The 24,914-nt window shown below is 44.3% G+C and overlaps 1 protein-coding gene across 1 annotated transcript in view; it reads right to left on the bottom strand.

Annotated features, from left to right (window-relative positions):
* Positions 1–24,914, bottom strand: part of LOC115374602 (receptor-type tyrosine-protein phosphatase N2-like) — a 274,717-nt gene that overhangs the window by 110,725 nt on the left and 139,078 nt on the right. Inside the window, exon 12 of the mRNA XM_030073582.1 lies at positions 13,038–13,102. Within this exon, the coding sequence (XP_029929442.1) occupies positions 13,038–13,102 (65 nt within the window). The remainder of the gene's footprint in view (positions 1–13,037; positions 13,103–24,914) is intronic.

Genomic DNA, 24,914 nt, shown 5'->3' with positions numbered 1-24,914 from the left:
TCGGGCCGTCTGCTCGCTGATCTGCACAGACGACGGCGCCGACGGGGTCCGCTCTGAATTACAGCTCGGCGTTCAGGTCCAGCTGACATCGGCCCGGGTCCACAGGTGCATGACGCCGGGGCTCGGCGCTGCTGTCATTACACACCGCGACACCTTGTTTGTTACAGCGGAGCCTCCCGGGAACGCGCTTTGTCTACGAGGTTCAGAGCGGTGAGGTGGACTCGCGTCTCCCTCCCTGTTTTCTGGATGACCTCACCTGCACCGAACAGAGCCTGGGGGAACGAGCGGAGGAGGGAGGGAGGGAGGGAGGGAGGGAGGAGGGTGAGGCTCCTCTGCCAGCTGTCTGGAATGCCATGCTGTTTGCCAGAAAGCCCAGCGGGGGTGTCCACAGCCCCTGGAAGCAGCCTGCCGCTCGGCCGGTGTGTACCTCGCAGTGAGAACAGTGTGTGCTAAGTGGGGAGGGAAGGAGCCGCCGCGGGTACGAGGTCGGCTCGGCCGGGCACCGAGACGCCGAGCCGGGCCGACGCAGGTTAACAGCGAGGAGAACACGCGGTGCGACCCTCGCTGCGTGTGGACGTTTTAACCTCTTAGGACCTGGCATACACATGCGCGGACATCACATTTTGGGTCATATTACCGTAGTAGTTAATTCTGCTTACCCTTACACCACCTACCACTACTTGTTTTATATTTTCTTACAAGCATATGATGCCTTACTGTAGCTGTGACTGTCCAAAGGGGGCAAAAATGTTGTTACTTCATTTTGTTTTTTTGCACTGTGTCATTCAAAACATGTTCAAAAATATGTTTGTATGTGTTATCAATACAACACGAAGCAGTCAGGACAAAAACTGCAGTGTTCAGGGTGGAAATAAAGACTTTTGCACTCTATTATACAACGGCGACTTTATTGTGTTTTAAGGAAATTGAGAACCAGCGTCCACATATTTGGACATCATTTTTCTCTTAAAACTACACCATGTAAAAAAGACGATGCTTAGTTTTTATACTTATCAGGGTCCAGTAAGCCAAAATAGAATCATATGCATATCAAACAAGAGCTCGGGTCTTAAGAGGTTTGAAAACACGAACATCAACGAATCACTGCCACATTAACTCGGACACAGCAGCCTCATGCCCTGCGCGTTATGCGAAATCTGTCCGATCGCCTCACAGGACAGAAGGATCTGTCGCTTTACGGAGGAAGAGCGAGGTAAAATGTGGTCGTGATGTAATGTTGGCACTATTTTAACATTTTTAACCAAAGAACCAAAGAAATGGAGAGAAACTGAATGTGCATTTTTCTGTTGTTTTATCCTGTTTTTAGTGTTTTTAGTGGAAAAACAGGATAACAGTGAGAGGTAGCTGTTGGTTTTACAGTGTTTAAAGGTGCACTCTGTAAAGTTGGTGATGGGGGGATTTAAGTGACGTCTCTTTAGACTCAACTGACAAAAAAATCAAACAAAAAAAGGTGCAATCATGTAATTAATCAGTGAGTTGGACCAATGATGAGAACCACTTAGACTCAACCGTCACATTATGTGCCATTCTTTTGTCAGCTGAGCATAAACATGCTGACTTAACCCTGTTATCTTTGTTGGTCAGTTTGACCCCATGCAATGTTTAACATCTCTAAATACATGATTAACATCATTTTTTTGCTTCATATTTAATGACTTTTCCTAATTTAACAGGGACGAATGGGGGAACATAAAACTAACATGATGATATGTTTTCAATGTCCTGGACACATTTGGCACTCCTTGGTGTATCTTAGGGTCCCCAGGCTTTTGACCCCAGGCTTTTTAAGATGTATAAAACATTAAAATATCAACATTGTACAGATATTTACTTTAGTTGTTTTGGATGACACTGAAGAACTATATCAAGTCATTTCTAACCATCAAAAAACTTCCCTCTGCTTTAGGGCCCTCAGCAAACATAACCCCACCTGTGGTAGAACCAGAACCAGTGCAGTTCATATGAAAACAGAACTGTGATGTATGCTGGGTTGAGTTGAGGTTATGTTTTATTTAAAGAGTTGTTCAGGTCGTCAACAAGACACAAAGTACCTGACTCATAAACCTGGGCAACAGTTTTTATTATACTCATTTTCTAGAGCCTTAAATCGCTGAGGTCAAACTGACAGGAGGTGACAGGAGGGCTAAATCAGCCGCCGGAAAGTTTACATTTCACAAAAACCCAACAAGTGTCCGGTGAGAACACACAGCCAGCGACAGCCCTCCTCAGTCTGTGGAGTTAAGAGCGTATGCTGTCACACAGCATTTACACTACACTGTGACAACTACATGGGAAACACACGTGGCATTTCTGCAGCGCTTTTCTGCCCTAACATCCCTCAGAGCGCTCGCAAATGCCTGCCTCACATACACCCATCCACACACACATTCACACACACATTCACACACACACTGATGCCGCCATGCAAGGAGCCAGGCTGCCCATCGGGAGCGGTTAGGGGGTTCAGCGTCTTGCTAAAGGACACACGGACATGCTCTCTGGAGGAAGCGGGGATTCAGGATTCAAGATTCAAGATTTCAAGATTCAAGATTTATTCGTCACATGCATGAATGTACAGGTACAGCAGCAGTGAAATGTAACTGCAACAACTCCAGCACTGTGCAAGTAAAATAAAATAAAATAAATAAAATAAAATAATAATAATAATAACGATAATAATAATAAAAAAAAATAAAATAAATAAAATAAAATAAAGTAAAATAAAATAAAACTAAAGATAAAATAGAAAGAATATATGACATTCCTATATACAATGAAAAACCTGTATACAATATACAACAATATACAAACCCTCCGATTACCAGGAGACCGCTCGAAAGGTGGATATCGGTTCATTTCCTCGGATCTGTATCACTTTCCTGAAGCCTAACCGATGCTAGCTGGACAGGCAGCTGCAGATAAACTGTTGATGTCAGGTGATGTCTTGTCTGACTGGTTTTATGATGGTTCACGTTCCTTTGCTGATAAATCAGGTTACCGGCACCGCGCTCTCCTCACAGTTTCACGAGCACGGTGTCCTGACGGCCCCTCGGTTTAGTCTCGTACTCGTCTCCCGGCGGCCTGCGGTGCGGACCGTCTCCGGAGCGTTCGGAGCGCCAGCCCGGCTGCTCTGTGATGTTTCACAGCAAAGGCGACCCACAGAGACGAGAGGGGAAACTGATCTAATGGCGGGGAGTCCGGCTGTCTCTGAGCCGAGCTGCTGACGGCTGATTAGGAGACAATTTAAATTCCCCTCGTCAGTTTGACTCATCACTTCCTGTGCGCGGAGAATGTTCGACAAAAATGCCAGCATTGGCAAACAGATATATCAGTGTTTATTACCGTTGACAACAACAACAACAACAACAACAATAATGATAATAATAATCTCCTTCAACGCCAGGAAGAGCTAGCAATGTGGTGGACACCTTCACAGATATCCCAGCATGCATTTGGCCCTCAGGCCCCCGTGGTGAGCGCCCATTTCCATATCAAAGGCCATTTGGACGCCGTGTCTTGGCCAGATTGAAAAGGAAGAGCCAGCACTTCAATGGCCTCTTGATTCAATTTTTCGCATGGAGCCATTTGAATATCTATGGCCGAGGATGCAGATTTCTCTCTCTCTCTCCCTCACATGGATGCACGCTGACACACACGCGTGTAAACACACACACACACTCAAATACATAGTGTATGCACGCATGTATACAGGCACACACACATACGCACACACCATTGTTCTGATCCTTGATGCTTTTTTTCCCTCTTTGTGGTGAAAATTGCAGCTGGAATAGCACCGTGTGGTAAACAGACAACCTTGATCCGGGCTGTGTCGGTGAATTGAAATCCCCCTCTCTCTCTCTTTTCTCTCTCTCTTCTCTCTCTCTCTCTCTCTGTCTCTCCTTCATGAATATTCTCATTCAAATCCAGCTCTGTTTTCAGCGGGCGGGCACCTGGGCAGGCAGCAGAGCCGGGGTAAACAACAATACTGTGTCATTATGAGCGATGCTATCGCTCTCGCTTTTACTCTGCCCGAGCCACAGAAACCACACAGAGACGAATACGCTCCCTTTTTTTGGTGCAATAAAATCAGGACTTTGGCCGTTCCCTGATAGTGAAGCGATGCTGCGGTCCCGTGTGGCTCGAGGTATTTATCACGGCTAAAAGTGAGGGGGGTTTATTCCCAAAATGTATGCAAAAACAACACTATGGCAAGGACTGAAGTGTCCACTCGAGCTGGGTGATGTTGACCAAATCGTCTCTGTGTGGATACAGAAACACACCTGGACCTGAGCAGACGTGATGATGATGTTGTCCTCTGTGTCCGCCTGTGTGGCTGCTGTGCCACATTCAGCACTCTGACCGGTCCAACGCTTCACCGGCTGCTCTCTGGTCTCTGCCTCTCAGCTTTCAAATGAATAATCCTGAGCACAACATGACAGGCCGACCTAAGACAACGCCTTCTGACGGGAAAAACAGTCCCGTGAAACTGCTTTCTGGATACATCTGAAGCAGAAATGTACCACCCGGTCGCTGACCTTGCCTCGTTGAAAAGGTTTTTATCTCCAGATTCTGAGATTTGAGCACACCGAGACAATCTGATGGGCGAAATTCAGCGTTCTCAACTTCCCAATTCGGGGATTGGGAGTGAAGGGAACAGGGAGTGTGGGATTGTCGCCTGCCGTCATCCATTCAGGACACAAACAAGAGGAAGGACCTTCTTTGCTTGGCCACAGTGACGTGAAAATGTACCGTCATGCCACATCACATCATCATTATATCCAAAATCCCAGACGATATCAAAACTCATGTCGTCATGTTGATATAAGATGTCAAAAAGCCTGAAATAACAAACATCAGTGACAGATCCAGGAGGCCAGAGAAGCCCCTTTAAAGGGAAGGGGGGCAGCCGTACGGGCCTCTCCACAACCTCACTCCACATAGTGATGAAATATGAAATGGCTGTTTTGTATTTTTTCCACGTGTGGTAATGAAGAATAATAAAAAGTGTAAGATAGAAGATCCATCGCCTCAGCCTAAATTTTAGGATGAGAAACGTGTCTAGGCCTGTGAGGCTAATCTGACCACTTTAATATCTCGATATATTACCCAGCCTTAGTGTCCACCGTGTTATTTTTGTATTTGTGTGTTTTTTGGGGGGGGGGTTTTGGATCGTCTATGGTGGATGAAGGCGTCAACCGTGAATTTTAACATCACCAATCACCAGTCAGCTCCCGAACCCATAACTCAGCGGGTCCAGTGGGTACCACATCTGATGCAGTTTGTATGAAGTTGATTTAGAATTCATACAGAAAACTGATTTCGGTTTTTTATGACTTTAAATCGGTAGCAACGAGCTGTTATCCTTCAGTTTCTTCTGATGCAACGTGAACGTGGCGTTAATCCAGCGTTATTCCTGCACCATCGAGGCTGGAGACACTGCAGGCTTTCAGCTCCACAGCAGCCGATTTATAACCGATTTGCAAAACTTGAACTAATCAGTGAAATCAGCAGAACCTAAATCAGCGTGTAAACCCACCGAGTACTGGACCTCATCGGCACATAGCTGAATCAAATCAAAGTAACGTGCAGATGAATTTATCGTTACATTCAGATCTTATATTTCTTCAAACAAGGTAAAAAAAAATCTGCCGGTGGGATGAGCTAATCCCACTTGTTTCCAGTGCAGTTTCACTCGTTTCGGGAATAAATATGCTGAAACAAGGCAGACTGAGGCAGATCAGCCCACTGGGATCGAGAAAATGACACTTGATTCAAGAAAATTCTGGAAACGAGATGATCAGCAACAGAATCAAGCGGGATTATCTCTTCCTGCTGGCAGATTTTCTTCACTTTGCTTTAAGAAACAAACATTTAACCCCCGAATATGGGATTAAATGACTTTTCCACTGTTATATGATTTTTCACAGTGTGTGTGTGTGTGATGACGTGCATGCATGGCGACTTGTATTCGTCTGTAGCAGGTTGTGTGTTTTCAAGGTGGAAGGGACTAGCTAGTGTTTTTTTTCTTCTTCTTCTTCTTCTTTCATTAGCTCCCTCCGTTCCTCCGTCCCTCCCTCGGTTTCAGACAGACAGATTTGGAAGCGCCTTGATTTGCGGTGAACAAAGCGAGCCGGCCGGGGTGGAGGGGGATTAGTGCCACTCCAGGACAATTATAATCTGGTCGCTGCCACGGCAACCTTATCTCCTGCCTCCCTCCCAACACACACACACACACACACATTCTCTTAATTGGACATGTGTCTCAGTGTGGAAACAACAGTGCTGGGTTCTGCAACGCTTGGCGAGGCCCGGTTCAGTCGTGAAGCCGTGTGAGGAGATGGTGGCGGGGCCGCAGGAAAACGGAGAGCGCCTGATGTCGTTTCGCAAGGCGGCGTGTCGCATGAAGCTTCATCTAAGAGTCTAAATGAAGATGTCTGAAAGTTTAATGAAGGCTTGTAAACCATCGCTGGCCCGTAAAGCCCGAGGGGCAGCGACTGTGAGTGCAATGAAACGGTGAAAAATATAACGGTTTGTCCCCCGTCCCAACACAGGTGTTATTGGACCGGGAGTGGACTGTGTGTCGTTTAATAGCAGTTACGTTCATTTAACAGCAGTTATAGTCTTTGGCCTTTAAAACACACACACACACACACACACACACACATACTGCTGTTTGCCGGCGTGAGGTAATGAGCAACAGAAGCTTTGATGGTGTAACTGTATTGAAACAGTTGTTGATGTATTGGATTCCTTTTTTTTTTTTTTTTTAAATGTAAAATTTTATGTCTAAAGCCTGGAAAAGGAGGCATTGCCAGACTTCTCGTTTAACTCGTCACGTCAGCCGCTCATCAACCAGCATTAATGCGACTGGGTTTGGTATTTGGCTCCTGTGATTGGCAGCATTAGTGCACTTTCATATATTTGTGAACATGTGGATGCGCTATTTAAATGGTCTTGTATTACTTTGGATACTTTGGATACTAATTATCTGTCATGTGATGTGGCACCACTCTCACACTATTGCTTGACAGGGACTTATAAGGCCATATAAAGCCAAGCATCTTAGATAGATAGATAGATAGATAGATAAATACTTTATTCATCCCGAGGGAAATTCACATCTTCCAGCAGCATCCACAAATTCAAAATACAAAATAAAAGACATCAGAAAAAAAGACACTGGTAACACTTTACAATAAGAGTACAACAATTAACGTTAGTTAATGCCGTAATAAACATTAAGTAACAGTTAACTAACCGTTAACTAATGTGTCTAAGAATCATTTACTAATGTTGTTCATGCTAAGGTGTTAATTTATATGTTATTTAATGGTTATTGTAGATATTATTAACATTAGTAAATGCCATAATAATCATTAACTAACAGTTAATTCACCATTACAACATTAACTAACGTTAATTGTTGTACTCTTATTGTAAAGTGTTACCAAGACACTTTAAAAGGCCTGCAGTAAGTACTACTAATAAATAAATAAGTGGTTAATTAAATAATGTCCAAGTGTGCAAGGTTTGCAGTGTCTATTGCAAGAGTTTCTAAGCCAAGGGTTCTAAGCCACTAAAATAAAATTGAAAATTCATTGCAGGGAACATAAAAGTAGCTTGTATATTACCAAAAGTGATTTTTTTTTCTTTCCTAAGTCCATAATTTATTTCACTTCCTTCGATGCATTTAATTGTTGTGTTTTTATCATTTTGCTTCTGTCTGTTTTGATCAACGTTCACATAAACCAAAGAAGAGACTGAAAAAAAAAAAAAAAAAAGTGGCAGATATGGCTGAACCACAGCCCAGCACTACACGGCACAAAGGTACAGAGAAGAAGATGATGTCGCTTGTTCTGTAATTAGTGGAAAAATAAACACAGCACAATAGGGCTCAGTTGACACCAACCACACCCCCCGCACATCAACCATGCACCTGCATTGGATGTGCATATGCATATGAAAAGAGCAGTATGCACACTGCGCTGAATGGCAAAATTGCCCCTCTATTGCCAAAACAAAATGTCAAATTGTTGGCTTTGATTCTGCTTATGTGGCCTTTATGAAAACCCAAGGAACACGGACAAAGAGGGAGAATGAGAGGCAGACACGGCGACAGTGAGACACGACTACCTGTCGCATGTTTCCCTGTCAAATCCACTTGTGTGTCAATTGTTCTGTCAAATGCACTTTTTTTTTTTTTTTGCAGATTACAGCCGATTACAGACAAATAAGTCTACAGTGGCTGATTTTTTAAAAAATATAGATTATTAAAGGTGCTATGTGTAGCATTTTAACATTGATAACTCAGTGTGATTACTTCTGGTTATTGCAAACAAATAAAGACGAGTGGTGAGAGCTCTAGCAGCGTCTAACAGTCTGTGCGTTGGGTTTTCAATCGCCGTCCAGCAGGGGGGATTGGGAGGGAAATTTGGTGTTGTTGATTTATGGCACAGAACAGGAAGAGGGCGCTGTTCTTCCAAATAAAACAGAGCTGTCAGAGTTTCTGCTTGGCTCCAGATTGCAATTCTTAACCCTGACCCACTTCCAGAGTCTGGGACTGAAAATTTACCGTTTTAAAGTGAAATGGATGAACTAGATTCTAGCTTCTAGCTGGCAAGAGACCCCCCCTTTCATTAAAACACCAACATGATTGGTTTCTTTTAAACTTTCCATTCTTTTCCAGTTTTGTGTTTACACCGTATTTCCTGACAGGAGAAAGTTGGGACCCAAAAAATGCAGTTAAGCAGTTCAGGAGCTAAGCTGAATCACACAGCAGTATTTTTTTTTTTTCCATGTGAACATTGGTATGTCGAGCCACGGTCATGATCGTTGGGTTTATAAAATACTAAAGTACGAGGCATTGTTGGGCTGGACTGGAGCAGCACAGTTTCTGGTTGGGCTTTTGGGCTCAGTACAAAAACAGAAGCTGGAAGGAGTGAAGGGCCAAGGGGAAAAAAAAAATCTCTTCCAACATGTTTATTCAAGTGTTTAATTTATTTTGGATTATTATTTTATTTTAAAAAAAATTATACACAAGTAGCTCTTCCGGACACCAAATCAATACAGTCACTGAAGCATCAGTTTGTCACCCTGAAGGCCATCATTACACACGGCAAAGTCCCATTCTTCAGTGAAACCAATTTATGAAAAATTTCAAAGCCATGTGGCCATTTATTAAGGCATTTGTTTGACGCCTTTGTCATGAATTGATACTGACTCATAGCCAAAGAACGGGTGGGGGTTCGGTATTTCTGCTCAAGGATACTCCGACAGGACTCTTTGCTGCTTTTGGCTGCGTTTTGGCGGCTGCAAGGACCGAACCTTTAAGCTCCGGGTGACGTCGCCGGCTCTTTAACTGCCGGCTGCCTGACTCACCGTCTCTTTCATATCCCACCCACAACACGAAACCTACGCTCAACAAACCGTCCGTCTCTTTCTCCTCTGAATGCACAATAGAGAGGGTGACCGTGGCATATTGGAAAACTGTCAACTACATTCCTCAGCGAACCTTGGATGCGAAAAATTTTTTGAAAGGTGTCCATGCCATCATTCAGATTTTGCATTTCCGGGTGTTTTTCCACGGCATGCCACAGAGGGTGAGCAGGTGGGGGGGCTCTTGGTGTCTTACTCAAGGACACTCTGATGGCACATATCTCTCGAACCCCTTGGCCCACCTGCGGCCTGTTTGAGCAATTGAGCATTCCCATTCAACACACTGCCTGTCTGCATCAGGTACAACAACAATATGCTCGTGATGGCACCCGAATGCATCTGAACGAGCCACACAACTGCACCTTTTGTTTTCTCACTTGAAATCAAAGTTTCCATCGTCTTAATGCCTTGCGTGAGGCTCTGCCCATCCTCAGGTCCTTGAAACCGGTTAGAAAAGGCTCACTGTAAAATTTAACTAGAACTCAGCAGGGTGCAGATCTCCACCAGGTGTATCGTTTCACCTTGCCGTGCACATCTGGACAAGAACAGCTGCAAAACCCAATTCCTAAACCCTTTTTTTTTTTCACCTACAGGAAGAGGGGAACACACAGAGGCACTGCCTGCGGATCTCCCCTTCTCTGGTGCTTGGATTTTTAGGCTGATAGGTCCAGTGGTAAACAAGATTAGCTGCAGACAGATACACACACACACACACACACACACACACACACACACACACGGACAGATGCACACAGTCCCCTCCAGGCTGCCGCCTAGCAGAGGTAAAGCACACATGGAATGAGGCATGTTCTTTCTTCACACCTGAGAAATTCATCTTTTGTAAATGCAAAAGGGCTTTTTAGACCTAAAGCAAGTGTCAGTCCTTATAATAAGCAAATAAACTGAAGTGTTTCCCTATAATTCCAACTTCGCACTTCGAATCCATCAGCTGATGAAATGCAGGTTGATTTGTCAGTGACACATACTTTTATTATTCATTACAGGGTTCACATGAGCTAATTCCGTAGCAATAGCTTTCTTCCAAAATAAATTATTTAATTGCTTTATTTTTTTTTAATATTGTTATTTTTAACATTTCTGTTGCTTTTTTCTGTTGCTGCTGCAAAGACCTAATTCTCACATGCAGATCAACAGAATTTAATCTGATGAGCTAAAATATACAGACGTCGATGAGAAAAATTGCATTCTTTTCTCCTTTTGTTAAAACCTAGTTGTATATGCATATGTACACAGATACTGCATCTGCATGATTTTTTATACATGCAGATGCGTTTGAAATTTCCCAGGACAGTCTAATTTGCACATGACTGGACGTCTGTAAGGAAAGCGGGTCGTTTTTTTTTGGTGGCACTCCGGAGGAAAACGCTTATTCCCGCTTGTATCTGTCAGCGCTGATACGGTGCGCTGATATTCATATTTTACAGTGTACGACAACAACGAGCGCCGAGTCGTACAGGGTGATGATGGATGTTTTGTTGCGGGGTGAGACGCCCCGAACCGGTTTGCTATCGCTCCGTCTGGCGGCCCGGTGATGGACACATTTTCTCTCTCTCTCTCTCTCTCTTACAACAGAGTTTCGATTGGCCGTAATTGGCTCCTGTTTGCAGCCAGGTATTGATCCTCCTCGATAGACCCTCCCTTCCCCACAAGCTCACTCTCTCTTTTTCCTCGTCCCCCTCCCCCTCGCCTTCTCCCTCCCCCCTGACTCAAGGCCTCATCGCTGCCAGTTTGATAAGCATGCGGTGAATGGTGTGCCGTCATCGGTGCAGACTAACTCCTGAATCAATAGGCGAGTACAGACGCTCAGCAGTCTATTTACCGCAGAGCTGGTGGAGAATAGCAATGCTCGGAGATGAAAACCAACAGGGAGGGAGGGAGGGAGGGAGAGAGACAGAGAGAGAGAGAGAGAGGAGGAGGACAGGGAACATGGAGTGAGACCCAAAAATCAGAAAAGGCACAGCATGGAGCAGCAATTTGTGACACTGCTGATTTTTGTCAAGTCACCGGCTGCAAGGCTATTTCAGAGCGAGGCAGGTCACAGAGGAGCTCGCTCTGCGTTTGGAAGTCAACAGAAAACACCTGAGAGGGTTCAGGAGGGAGACGGCCCAAGTTTGAGTCATTTCCGACAACACACACACACACACACACACACACACACACACACACACACACACACACACACACGTTAGGAGACAGGCAGCTGCTCCTGAGTCTGATCACAACAGTGGAAGAAGACGTGCCTGAGGACAGATCATGATTGGCTCTTAGTCACTGAAGTGAATATTTTTTCTATTATTAGATAGCAGTTAGCAATTATTATCTATCTACAAACAAACAAACAAACAAACAAACAAAATTTGATAACACGTGGCGAAGAGATGTGCGCCGTTCATGTGATGTCAGGTTCACCGTATTCTCCGGTTTCCCAGCAGGGGGTGCACATGGACCCCACGGATTCTGATGTAATATGAGTTGTGATGTCTCAAAATGCTGCACACAGTTTTCTGTCAGTGATAACAAATGAATAAACTGTTGTTGTTGTTGTTTTTGCAAAGCAGGGAAAAAACCCACTTTGGCTTGCTGGCTAAAGCTAGCCTTATTAATAAAACTGGCTTTTTAACATCTAATTTTGCAAAACCTGGAGGTGGGAGCTTCTGAAGCGTCTGCTGAATCTGATCAGGATGTGAGCAGAGCATTAGACCTGCAGTGTGTCGCAGGTTGTCCACTGTTGGTTTCCTGTGTTTGTCAGTCAGTGTGTAATGTGGTGTTTCCCAATATTTCATAACAGCAAAATGTTACTACTTGATCTCTGAGGACATTAAAAGGGGAAAAAATATCACACCCCACAAATTACCTTCTCAATGGACAGTTGGAAATCATAGGTTAAGAAAATGTGCAATATTTGTGTGTGCAATAATTGTGACATTGTTACCCTTCAGCCACTCTGTAACTGAAGTCACCTTGGTTACATATTTGTTTATTTGTCTATTTATTCATTATTTATTAGTATTTTTCTCTCAGATGCCTTATCCTTATTGTTTTTTTCCTGTGCATTTATTTTTCTTGTTTCGCGTTTTTCTACTTCTGTATATACTTTAGAGATATTTTTGATTTTTGAAGAGCAATGCACAAAAATTCCAATGCACATGTACTTTCTTGTATTTGTGCAAATGGCAATAAACATCTAATCTAATCTAACCTACTGCTCTGTCGGTAAAGGTCCTGAGTTTGCTCATAACTCCAGCAGGGGGCGCTGGTTGGTAGAAGACAGTGAGGATGACCTTGGTCAAACCTTTTCTTTAGAAACTGGCCTGTTTGGTCTTTACAGGCGACCTTATGGTCAGAGGCTTTGGTCTTCACAGGCGACCTTACATCCAAATAATCACTGTGTTTGCATCCATGTTGTGGTTGTGAGTGTTTTTTTTTTTTTCCTGGATATGTCCTTTACAGATGAAACTCTCGGAAATCAGTAATTGGGAGTCAAGATTAACGATTAAGGCCTACTGGGTGAGTGATATTCTGATTTAAACTGTAAATTGAAGAGTTGTGGTACTTACATCGGCGACGCCGGCCTCCAGGATGTTGAGCTTGGCCTCTTTCTCCACATCGGTTTTCTGCTGAACTGAGAAGAGAGCAGAGCAGGACGAGCTCATTACAAAACTCAAAAACCTCACCATGACCATCACAATATAGCTTTTAGAGGCCCATCACTGTGGAATAATCTCCCATGCTATCCATTCTTACAAACAGGACTGTCACAAAGTGTTTCCCACCAAATGGAGGAACCACAGACAGATCAAACCTGAAGTTAATGATTCATGAGACAAAAGTACAAGAGACAGAACGATGACGTTTCCACAACAACAGCAAGATAAAACACTCTTTGGCTCTCCCCCGGTGCCATTTTTTAACGTCCTCGCGTGGCATCATCTTTACAGTTTAAACTGAATTAAACTTTAAAATTTGATTAATCCCCGGTGTCCGCTGTAATGTGCAGTATGCAGCCATGTGTGTACAGTAGCCACCATTAATCAATGGTATGAATTCAGCACAAGCAGCTTTAAAACTCTGCGCTCGACTGATTCACAGAAAATCAATGCCTCCTCCTGCCTCCTGAGCTTTAAACACACGGGCCCGTACAGCAGAACCAGAACCTCATTAATCCAAACGCCTCGGAAATGGAGCTTGTTCAAACCACTGAAATGTTCACGGCGCCGAAAAACATCCTGAATACACATTTTTTATCACCACCGCTGGGTCAAAAAAACACATTACAGCTATTTTTTTTTTTTTTTTTTTTTTTTTTTTGTCGCCGGAATTGAAACAGCAGTTGTACAGTTTCAGAAATCCACAAGTGTCAGCGAGGAAATGCACATTTTTCTCTCCAAAACGCAAGCGGATTTTGCAGATATGATTTTTGCACATGCACCGGGGCAGATCCAGGATTTAATGAGGGAGGGTTCACCTCCGCTAACGGGCTGTCGGGGAAACACACAGTGTGTTCAGCAGGAGGGGGCTGTAATTTTGGAGGTTCACCGACTGGATGCAGGTTTTTCCTGGAATAAAATCAGACCGAGGTGGTAAATCCAAATCATTTATGTGGATATGCACACAGCTTTTTGTGGTCCACATCACTCCAAATGTTAAAATCAATAACTAAATCAGGTATTTTACATTATTATAAATCTTAATAAGCTAATTTCTAACTGATGAGGTTTTACATTAACTGTTTGTACAAGACTCCTCCAAATGTATTAAGATTAATGTTTAATGCAATAACAGGTCTCTAAATACGAAGACGAACATCAGACAATAGCTAAATTTGAGGTTTGCACAAAGCAACTTTGCGCTGTGGCAGAGAGAGATCACCTGCTTGCTGGCCAATTTTTAGGTTTCAATGAATTTGACATGACAAATAATCGACAGTTTAAGTACCGATGTGCATATCTGCAATATAATGTGACCCGAGACGAGGCAATAGTGCAAACTGTCATTGTCACAAAGTCTGCAGACTGATCGGCTGCAGCCTTAGAAAGGTCTGTTTTAAAAGCAAGTGTCTTAGTTTGTTGCTTGTTGCCTGGTTTCTCTATTTTCCTGGTAATGCAGACCTTTTATTTTGAAAGCCAGAAGGCAGGACATCGAGCTGTGTCTCAGGGCGTTCTCACACCTGCTGTGTTTAGCCTGTTGAATCAAACCTCGGTGGTGCACTTTATTTAACAATAATAATAACAAAATAATGAAACTTCACTTGTATAGCACCTTTCATACAAGAACTGCAGCTCAAAGTGCTTCACAATAATAAAAAAAAGGAACATTTAAAAACAGATTAAATAAAACATGAAATTATTATTTGAACCACAGAAACAGAACTGGATAGAATCGGCAAGGGCCTTTGATTCATGGCAGGTCGGGGTATTTTTTGGGTGGGTCCCCTCGCCAAGAGAACAGCTGGACGCATTCAATGGGATTATTTTTGTATTTTTTTTTTTTTTCAGGAAAGTCCTACTCATTCGGCTTTTAACAAACATTTGCACTTGCAAAAGGATTCCTTACATTTTCTGCAGCCGCATGTCTGACCAATGAAATGCAAGACTTTGGCCACGAGCACGCTCCACCCCTGCTCCCTCCCACGCGCCCCTCGGTAAATATTTTCTATTTTCTGCTTGGCTTGAGTCTGTGCAGGGTGAAACCAAATCTGACCAAACAGAAAAAGCACCAAAAGTATCCATTTCTCCCTGATCCAGGCGAGGCACACGGACTCATAATGAGAAAGTGCCCTTAGGCTGTTTCGCTGCGGTGAAGTCCAATGTGGGAACTTGTCTTGCATTTCGGTGGAAAAGGGGGTGAGAGTGTCTCGGCCTGTCGTCTCGGGGGTTATGATGCAGACACTTCAGCGCAATGAGCAGACGGCCAATCACAGGTGTGCGCTTGAATCGGAACAACAACAACAACAACAACAACACGTCCGGTAAATCAATTCTGCTGTCCCAGAGCTAAATGAGCTATTACGGTGGTGCATCTCCACTCTCTGAAATATGAATTTTTAACCTCACCTGCTACCAGGCAAATATTACAGCAAAAATAAAAAATAAAAAAATAACCACACAAATAGAATTAAACCTCACCCAGACCTCTTTTTATCACCTTAAAAGGAAACAATTGGCAGGGCCGCGATTGAAATTCACGGAGGAGAAAATATTAAAGGCAGAACAAAATGTTATGAAAAAAAAAAAAAAAAAAAAAGAAAGGACACATAATTACATTCACTTTGCTTTGCATCTGAATACGCCGGTGTGGAAAGACAGAGCGAGTTTCCTTTTGTTGACACACCAGGCAGATGAAGGATATGCAAATAGAGAGCCTTGACTCTGCCATGGTGCTCCAAACTCTCCAATAGCTTTTCTAATTAGTCTTTCAATCTGTCAGGGAATAATTCGCTCCTCAATTTATGCCAGGTCTTGTGTAACCACAGACCGAGGGTGGGGGGGGGGCCTCAAACACCACTGCTTTACGAGTACATCTTTGCAATATCCTTATTCCACAGCATTAAGCTTCGTATGGAAAAACACCGCGCTATCTTCCTCATGCTAAATGTAATTATAAAGAAGTGTGCACGACACTGCGCAGAAGTGCGGTTATTATGCATGAGCACTTTCCACCCGTGTTACGTTGCAAGTGCGTTACGCCAGAGCTTTTTTATTCTGCAAACATACAGCATGAGACGATTAATCAGCTGACATTTCATGAATTCATGATCATTTCTATAACTGATTAATCGTCATTTATCGAGTGAAAACGCCAAACATTTGCAGACACGAAGGTTGTCTTCCTTTTCTCCGTTCATGTCTTTATAAAAACGAATACTTTGGGGTTTTTTCTGCCTGCTGGTCAGACTAATGAAGACATGTGAAGACATCACTTTGACCTGATCTCCTCCCATGAGCATCTGCTATTAATTAAATGATGAAGAAAATCAATAGATTTAACTGATGAGTTGCAGCGCTGCATGTGTTACACAGTCGCCCGCAGGTCATGGTGGAGTGTGTCTGTTTTTGGACAGAGGGCGCGGCCGGATCTCTGGCGTCCGGCCTCGAGACGGAGACGAGTATGAACACCTTGTCGGCATTTTCAGAGTTCCAGTTCAAAGACCTCAGGTGCGACGGAGACGCTGGCTGCATGTTGACTTCACCGTCCCGCTGCTCCGTGACAAAAAAACTGTCTTTACCCAGAAAGCCCAAGCTGGCGTCTAAATGTCCCTCTGTGGCTTTTTCCCTGCATTGAACCCCATGAGCCGAGGGCACGTTGGCTTCTCTTAGACCCTCAGTCCACCGGCCTTTCTTGTGTTAATCAGTAAAATGATCACGGAAACACAAAGAACGCGAGTTACTTAAAAATCACCTCATTTTTGTTTCAATTTAGTGATATCAATGCTTTTGTCCAAGTGTCGTTTTTTTTTTTTTTTTTTCAAACAGTGGGAAATCTCACTTTGGAACCAAAATTCAGGCATTGATTTCCCAAGAACGTTTTAAAGGATTAATTAAGTTCAAACGAGACACGGGCAGAGATAGTAAACAGCAGGCAACTTTGGGACCAGACTCAGTCAGACAACCAGAGACTTTGTTGTCTAAAGTGCCTTTGGTAATTGGCAAGGCAAAACCCATTTCAGCGGCAACGGCGGGAAAGCCTAATTGACAGACTCACACACACAAACACGTACACACACATTAAATTACTGATACAGAATCAGAGGGAAAAAAGCTTGATATGTGCCCAAACACAAACATGAAAGAGCTCGACATGATTTTTTCCTTGGGAGGGAATCAGAAAACTCCACGGCAACAAGGGCGCCCGCCTGGTTTCCCGGAGTCGCTTGCCACACGGCCAGCGAGCGTGACTACATCACAGGCGGCGAGCTCCCTCTAATTAGCCGACAAGTCTTTGGACCTCCCGACGCGGCGCCGGCGCGGCCTCTCCAAAACGTAGCCAAGAGCCATCCGGACCGTCCGCTCGGCTCTCCTCCGCTCGGCTCTCCTCTCCTGCAGACTGCAAATGAGTCCAAGTCGGAGGAGAGCACTGCTCACGCTCAGGCAAACCCAACCCCCCCCCCCCCCCGAACTCAAAACCCAACTTGGATCCATTTTTACGGACCGGCGGCGTCCCGATCGGACCGACCGGTGACATTTCTTTTCGCCTGACTGGCGGCGCGTTGTGAAAATAAGCCTTGATGTGGCACAAGCCGAATACAAATGAAGTCAGTGACGGACTGCGGCGTGAGAGCCGGATGAGGGGAAATGATCTATATTCAGATTACTCGGTTTTTCCCATGTTCCATTTCAAGAATATTCCATCTTACATTGTACAGTTGCTATCGCCTCTCAAATACATTTGGGCTGTGGGGGGAAAAAAAAAGGGCCTGAAGGAAGTAACGAGGACCAAATCTCATTCTGCAAAAGGGGCCCCTTTATTTTCCCTCCAAAACACACAGAGGCGCTTCATTTGTCACCCGGGCCGCCCCTGTCCTGAATTTTGCTTTATGTTAACTCAATGTATCTGAGGCGCCTAGAGGGGAGCGCAGCGAGCGCCGGGGATTCAGAAATGCTTCATTTTTCACCGCTGACAAAAGGAAAGGCCCGGGCCGGCTCCACGAGTCCTGGACCGACAGAATGGATGCTTTCGCAGCACCGAGGGGTCGTTATTTCCAACACGACCCCCCGCCCCCTCCGCCGCCCCACCACACACACACACACACACACACACACACACAACCCACCACAAACCAACCTCCATACCTCTCGGGTACATTTCAGGACCAGTATAATGAGAAGAAAACAACAGCTATCCTTCAAAAAAAAAAAAAAAAAAAAAAAGGAGAAGGGGGGCGAGCGAGCGGGGCAGCCCCGTCACCGCGGTGACACACTGCAGGGGTGTAATCACATTTAGTTGATCATGATAGCAGCGATTCTGGGGCAAATTAAAATATATCACTGTGTGTTTTTCTTGTTTTTCTGTGCCCTGCAAGATGCCATCTGACGCTCCCGACCACATCGCTGCACGATGTCTCGTAGATAATAAAGAAAAGCCAACAGCGATGAGAAGTAATAGTTTTGTTTCTTTTTTTTTTTTTTTCATTGGTGAAACTCATTTCAGGTGCAGAAACTGTTTCAAAATGTATCTGAGGACTTGTCATCACCGTCATTTAGAAAAGGTTTCACCGCAGAAGAGGATCTGTCTGAACGGGGTTTTTTTTATCGTCACATCAAATATCAAAAAATCTGCCAACAGTGAGATACATTTCATTTATTACACATGCAAGTCAAAATTTAAAAAAAAATTTCTTGATGCTAGTGGAGTGGCCGGCCAACAAACAAGAAATCATGAAACCAATAACCTCCTGAAAGAGATGAAGCAGCACTGGAATGAGACGAATTACATTGAAGCCGATTCTACAAAACTGCATTTTGTTTTATGAAAAATGGGTTACGATTTATTTTCAACCCTCTTTTCCCGACTGAGCATTCATAAATGGTGCGTAAACAGTCAGGAAATGCTCTCTAGCACGCTATAACCAAACTTAAGTGCAACATTAATATTTATTTATAGTAAATTCACAATGTTTTGGAGCGCGCTGGCTGGCACGCTCATCAAAATTGTGAATTCACCTTTTAAAACATGTTCATAAGTGTTACTGATGTCTTTATATGTGCCTGTTACAGTGTGTTGGAGGGCATTTGTTAACGGTTTATACACTAGGCTATTTATTAATGCTTTTTGTTGGGGAGGTAACATAAAAGTGTTACTGAAAAATGAAAGAAAAAAACATGATTTTAGGAATTATTTTCAGGGACAGTGTGCCGTCGAGGTCCTAGTTTGATAGAACGGCATCGCTTCAACACAGCGTATATTTTCTGTAATTTAAAAGCAGCCGCGATGAACTCGGAGGCGATAAAACGTTTTAGAAATAAACTCCGGATCTCATAACCGACGACGGGAGCGGCGGCGGAGTATTTCTGTCAGGACGGATATCCGTGTCATTTTTCAAACCCGTCTTAATTAGATATGGTGTCGCTCTCTCTTGCATTAATTTGATTTCCAGTATCAACTTTTCAGCCTTCAATCTGTTCTCTGGGCTGCGGGATGAAGCGGCGGCGAGGGGCGAGGGAGGGGCTCCACCAAGACAATGCCATGTGTAATTAAATTCAAAAGCAGGGGGCCGAAATGGCATCCAGGGCCACCTGGGGGACGAGAGACCATTACTTCTCAATGGAAGGAGGGGAGGAGAGAGAGAGAGGGAGGGAGGGAGAGAGAGAGAGAGAGAGGAGGGGCAAAGACACGGGGAGGATGGAGAGAGAGAGGAAGGGAGAGAGAGAGAGGAGGGGCAGAGAGACAGGAGGAGATGGAGAGAGAGAGGAAGGGAGAGAGAGAAAGAGAGAGGAGGGGCAGAAAGACAGGAGGGGATGGAAAGAGAGAGGAAGGGAGAAAGAGAGAGAGAGGGAGAGGAGGGGCAGAGAGACAGGAGGAGATGGAGAGAGAGAGGAAGGGAGAAAGAGAGAGAGAGGGAGAGGAGGGGCAGAGAGACAGGAGGAGATGGAGAGAGAGAGAGAGAAGGAGGGGCAGAGAGAATTAAAGATGGAGAGAGGAGGAGGAGAAGAGGGATGTGGCAGAAAGAGAGAGAGAGAGGAGCAGAGAAAGACTGGGGAAAAGGGGTGAGAAAAAAATGATGCACAGAAGGAGGGATGGGCCAAAGAAAGAAAAAGAAGAGGAGATAATAGGGAGGCAAAGAAGGAGAACGCTAGAGGAGAGAAAAGGGAAAGAGCGGTTGATGGAGAGAAAAAAAGATGGAAATTCAGAGAGGAGAGAAAGGACAAAAGCAGCGAGAGAGAGAGAGAGAGAGAGAGAGAGAGAGGAGGAAAGGGGGAAGAAAGAAAAAACAGGGAGAAATGAGAATACAAGGAGAAAAAGAAAGAAAGAGAAGGTTGGGTAGAGAGATGGGCACTAAAAAAGAGAGGAAGAGAAAAAGAGGAGGTTTTGACTCTTAACCAGTCCTTCACTGACACATGTTCTCCAAACTGCACGTCTGATGTTCAAGAAAACAACAAGAGAATTCAGGAAATCAAACGACGTTTCAATAAACCAACACATCCTGTTCAAATCCAAAACCTCCAAACCTCCAAAACCATAAAAAAACAAAAAGACATCGCTGGTGATCCCTCGGCTTTACTGCACCGCACGTTGCCCCGTCGCCAAATTTCAACAAATTTATCCAAAATGAGATATCTAAGAAGGTTTTTTTTTTTTTTTTTTGACACATTTGAGATCAAGACCTTAAAAATACGATTGCAAGGAAATCCAAAACAAATCTTGTTCCCACTCTGGTCAGAATAAATATTCACTCAGGGCAAAAACTCTTGAAGTGATCACTTAAATATAAAGTATAAAACTGATACTTCCTCTGTGTGGCTGATGGCACTAATTTAATGAAGCCTCCATATTTTCAAGGTATTGGATCCTGCCTGAACTTCATGTAGTGAAATGATTTTTTTGAAAATAGATGTACAGGCTTTTGGACTTTTAATATGTTGAGTCCATCCTGCCTGCAGCCTGCACGGCCGCATGATGTCCCTCAGTTGTTTTTTTTTTTGTTTTTTTTTTGTGCATCTTGAGGTTGAACATGGTTTGCTAAAAATAAATAAATATGATAGGAAATTTCCACTGCATGTGCATCTGGTCGAATACAAGATTTGACCTTGTTGGGTGATCTGCTGTGTTACACAAAAAGGAAAAAGTCACTCAAAAGTTTGATTTCAATCTCAAAGTTAACTTGGTGAGTCTGAGAGGAGGCCAATATGCTCACACACAGCCGCTGGAGGCAAGCTCCTCTCAAAAGTCCGATAATATACCAACACGTATTCATTAAATGAGCGTACTGTGGAAAAAAAAAACAAAAAAAAAACAGGGTCTCTCTGGCGGCTCCGTGAGCGATATTCTGATTCACAAAGATCCATTCATCCCGAGTCCAACATGCAATCATGGCTAGGGGGCGTAACGTATCTCAATATCAATCATGTCACGTGACACCTTGTGTGTGTGTGTGTGTGTGTGTGTGCATGTGTGTGGTCTGAAGCAGCCTGGTTTACAGCATTGTGTTGTGTTGGGGAGAAAACAGAAAAGAAAAAAAAATCAGCAGAAAGTGGGAAATGAATTCCTTAATGCAGGAAGACTGAAGGGGAACAGAAAAGGGATTAGCAGAGGAATAAACACAGGAGGGGGGGTTCAGTGACGGTGAAACGTACGGGACAGGAACGTCTTCAGAGGTGACGCTCAGGTGGACAGGTAAGACGGGTTAGACTTCAGTTTGCAGAGTATTTCAGGATACTGGACGTCTAGAGCGAGTGTTTGGGTTGTGTGTGTGTGTGTGTGTAAGAGTGTGTGTACATGGGTGGGACAGACATGGAGGCAGGACTGAGTATGTCAACTCTAAGCTGGGTAAATATGAAGATGCATTTTTTTTTTCTCCACTTTGGCCTTGCATCCATTCAACCACTGAAGCGGATGTTTTTGAACACGCCCTCCAAAGCGGATTAAGTTCCAGTGTTGTAGTGTGGACGGGGGAAAATGGAGAATATTAAAAAAACGCTCATGTACAATGAGCAGGGGATTGGCGGATGGATTGGGGCAGTGACCGCAGTCGGACCCTTCCCTATACTCACATGCTTTTTGGGGCATTTCTGCTTTATAAGCCGGTCGCAGTGGAGAGAGACAGGAAAGACATGGCTGAAGCAAAGGGTACGGGGGATTACACGGTACGCGCTCTACACGGTGGCGCCCGTGGTTTTTTAGCTTTTAGCAGCGACAGAAAGAAGGACACTGTCTACTGTGGTGTGTGAGATGAGCCTCCTCCACAGCGAGGCTGGGCTCAGTCTCAGGGACAGGACGGGACGCTCAGACACTGAGACTCCCCCAACTCCTCCGCTCTGAAAGGAGCCACTGGAGGCGCTTCTGGCGTGTCGTTGGGATGCCTCCTCACTAGCGCCTCCCTGTGGAGGTGTTCCAGCCAGATCCGACTGGAGGGACGCCCCAGACGCTGGCAGGCCGACATGTCACAGCTGGCCTGGATCTACCTTGGGATCCCAGGCTGGCAGATGTTACCCGGGAAAAGGACGTCTGTGGCCTCCATCAGTCCATCAGTCCCGGACAAACAGCGTGTAACGAATTGATGGACGAATGGATGGATGAATGGATGGACGGATGACTGATTTGTGATTTCACTCAGGCTCGTTAGTTATTTTTAAAAGCAGTTCCACTTCATTGTCTGTCTGTGATGTTTCTCGATGTCAGTTCAATTCAATTCAATTCTATTTATTTATATAGCCCAGAATCACAAATTACAAATGTGTCGCAAAGGGCTTTACAGGAAATACAACATCCTCTGTCCTTAGACCCTCACATCGGAGGAGGAACAACTCTCTAAAAAAAAAAAAAAAAAAAAAAAAACCTTTAACAAGGAGAAAAATAGGAAAAACCTCAGGGGAGCAACAGGGGAAGGATCCCTCCCCAGGACGGACAGACGTGCAATGGACAGAAATCAAAAACACAGAAAACATAGGAGCACAAAAGCAGTATCACAAATAACAATAATAATAATAATAATAATAATAATAATAATAATTTTCGACATCCTCATTTCATTCAGCTGAGGTCCCACCGCTCTCCAGCAGGCGAACGCAGCGATCAACACCCCAGTCTGAACGTCATTTAGGTCAAACGCAGCCTGATGGACGAGATGTCACTGTTTTGTGTCTTTTATGGAGGTGAAACCTCTTGAAAACGGCTTTAGTGTGGACAGAAGGACACAAATAAGTTGTTTTCCAAATTGATCCTGGCTTAGAACGGACAGAACCTGGACTAAAAGAAAGAAGAAAAGAAACTCAGCTTTTGTCCTGATGCCAGCAAGATTTTAGAGGTCAGGCTCAAAACGCCAGAACGGGAAGCTGTGCCCTGCCTGGAGACGCTAAATCATTACCTCATCCCTTCATGCGAAATCTGACTTGATAACTTGTTTGGCACGATGTCACCTCCAGCGACACTCGGGCCAATCAGATCAGTCGCCGCACGACGTCGTCCGTGATATTTCCCTCATCGGCAGGGTCGAGGCGAGTCGCCGGGCTCCAGAGGACGACGTCTGGCTGGATCGGGGTGTTATCAGTGAAAAATTACACCAATCACCATAATGTGTTTGTTTACGTTGTGTGTGTTCAATACTTTAATTGATGACATTTAGCTGTTGCCACCGCTCCGCTTGATTCATTCATTAAACAGGCAGGTATTAAACGTCGCTATTAGTTTACATAAACAATTCATTAAGCTGATATGACACCGGGGACCCTGGCAGGAAAACATATCCCGACCACCCACATCAATTAATGACCCCCGCATTAGCGAACGCCTCACTGCATTACGACAGGAGGCGAAGCGATATTTCAATAACAATCGCTCATTAGCAAATCACCTCTAACAAACCCAAACACCATCTAGCATGTTTTTATGTTTTACTTGTTTTTTTTTTTTTTCTTTCTTTCTTTCTTTGCTTCCCAGTCAGCTTCCTGCCGGTCCAGTGGAGCAGCTGAGATCCCTCTCTCCGGTCGGGACGAGTGTAAAGTAGAGTTTTTTATATTGAAAGGGAATTGTCATAAAGCTAATATTCCCCAAGTGCAAGTGACCTTTGAGAAATTGAGTCTCGGGCTATAAAACCCAACACCCCACGAATGGAAGTGACCTATGTGGGGGGAAAAATTTAAGAGTAAGAATCTGTCCACCTCTTTTCCTCCCTTCCACTCTCACCTAATCTTTCTTTTTCCCCGTCCCTTCTCTTCCCTCCCCATTCCTCTCCTCCTTTCCCATCCCCTTCCTTTTCCCCCCTTTTTCTTCTGCAATCACTTCTCCTCCCGCTTCCTGTTTTCCGTTTCCCTCCCGCCTCAAATTTATGCACGTGCATTTGTGCTCACGAGTCGACTCATCAGCCGAGGTGTTTACGGGTTGATTCTAAAATTAGGATTCGAACCCCCCTCCCCGCCTAAACTCCAAACTCCAAACTCTAAATAAATACCACAACTAACAGCTTGCAAACTTTGCGAACAGAAAATGTGTTTTACCACCTTCAGTCATTCGTCATTTTCTTGATCCTAAAGGGCTCATCTACCTTTTTCTACCTTGTTTCAACACATTATCTCACCCCACTGGCAATTTTTTTTTTTACCTTGTTTGGAAAAAACAACAAGATTTGAGCAGTGAAGATGATTTTTTTTGTGTTTGCAGATGTAGCCTGTTCCTTCTCCTTACCCTACTCCTTTACCTTCCCTTTCGCCTCGCCTTCATCTCTTCCCCCTCCCGTGTTTTCCTTCCCCTCTGCTCTCCTCCTCCTCCTCCTCCTGGGGTTG

The sequence above is a fragment of the Myripristis murdjan genome, chromosome 17 (assembly GCF_902150065.1).
Source record: "Myripristis murdjan chromosome 17, fMyrMur1.1, whole genome shotgun sequence".
NCBI lineage: Eukaryota > Metazoa > Chordata > Actinopteri > Holocentriformes > Holocentridae > Myripristis > Myripristis murdjan.
This window is presented reverse-complemented; position numbering and strand designations above follow the sequence as displayed.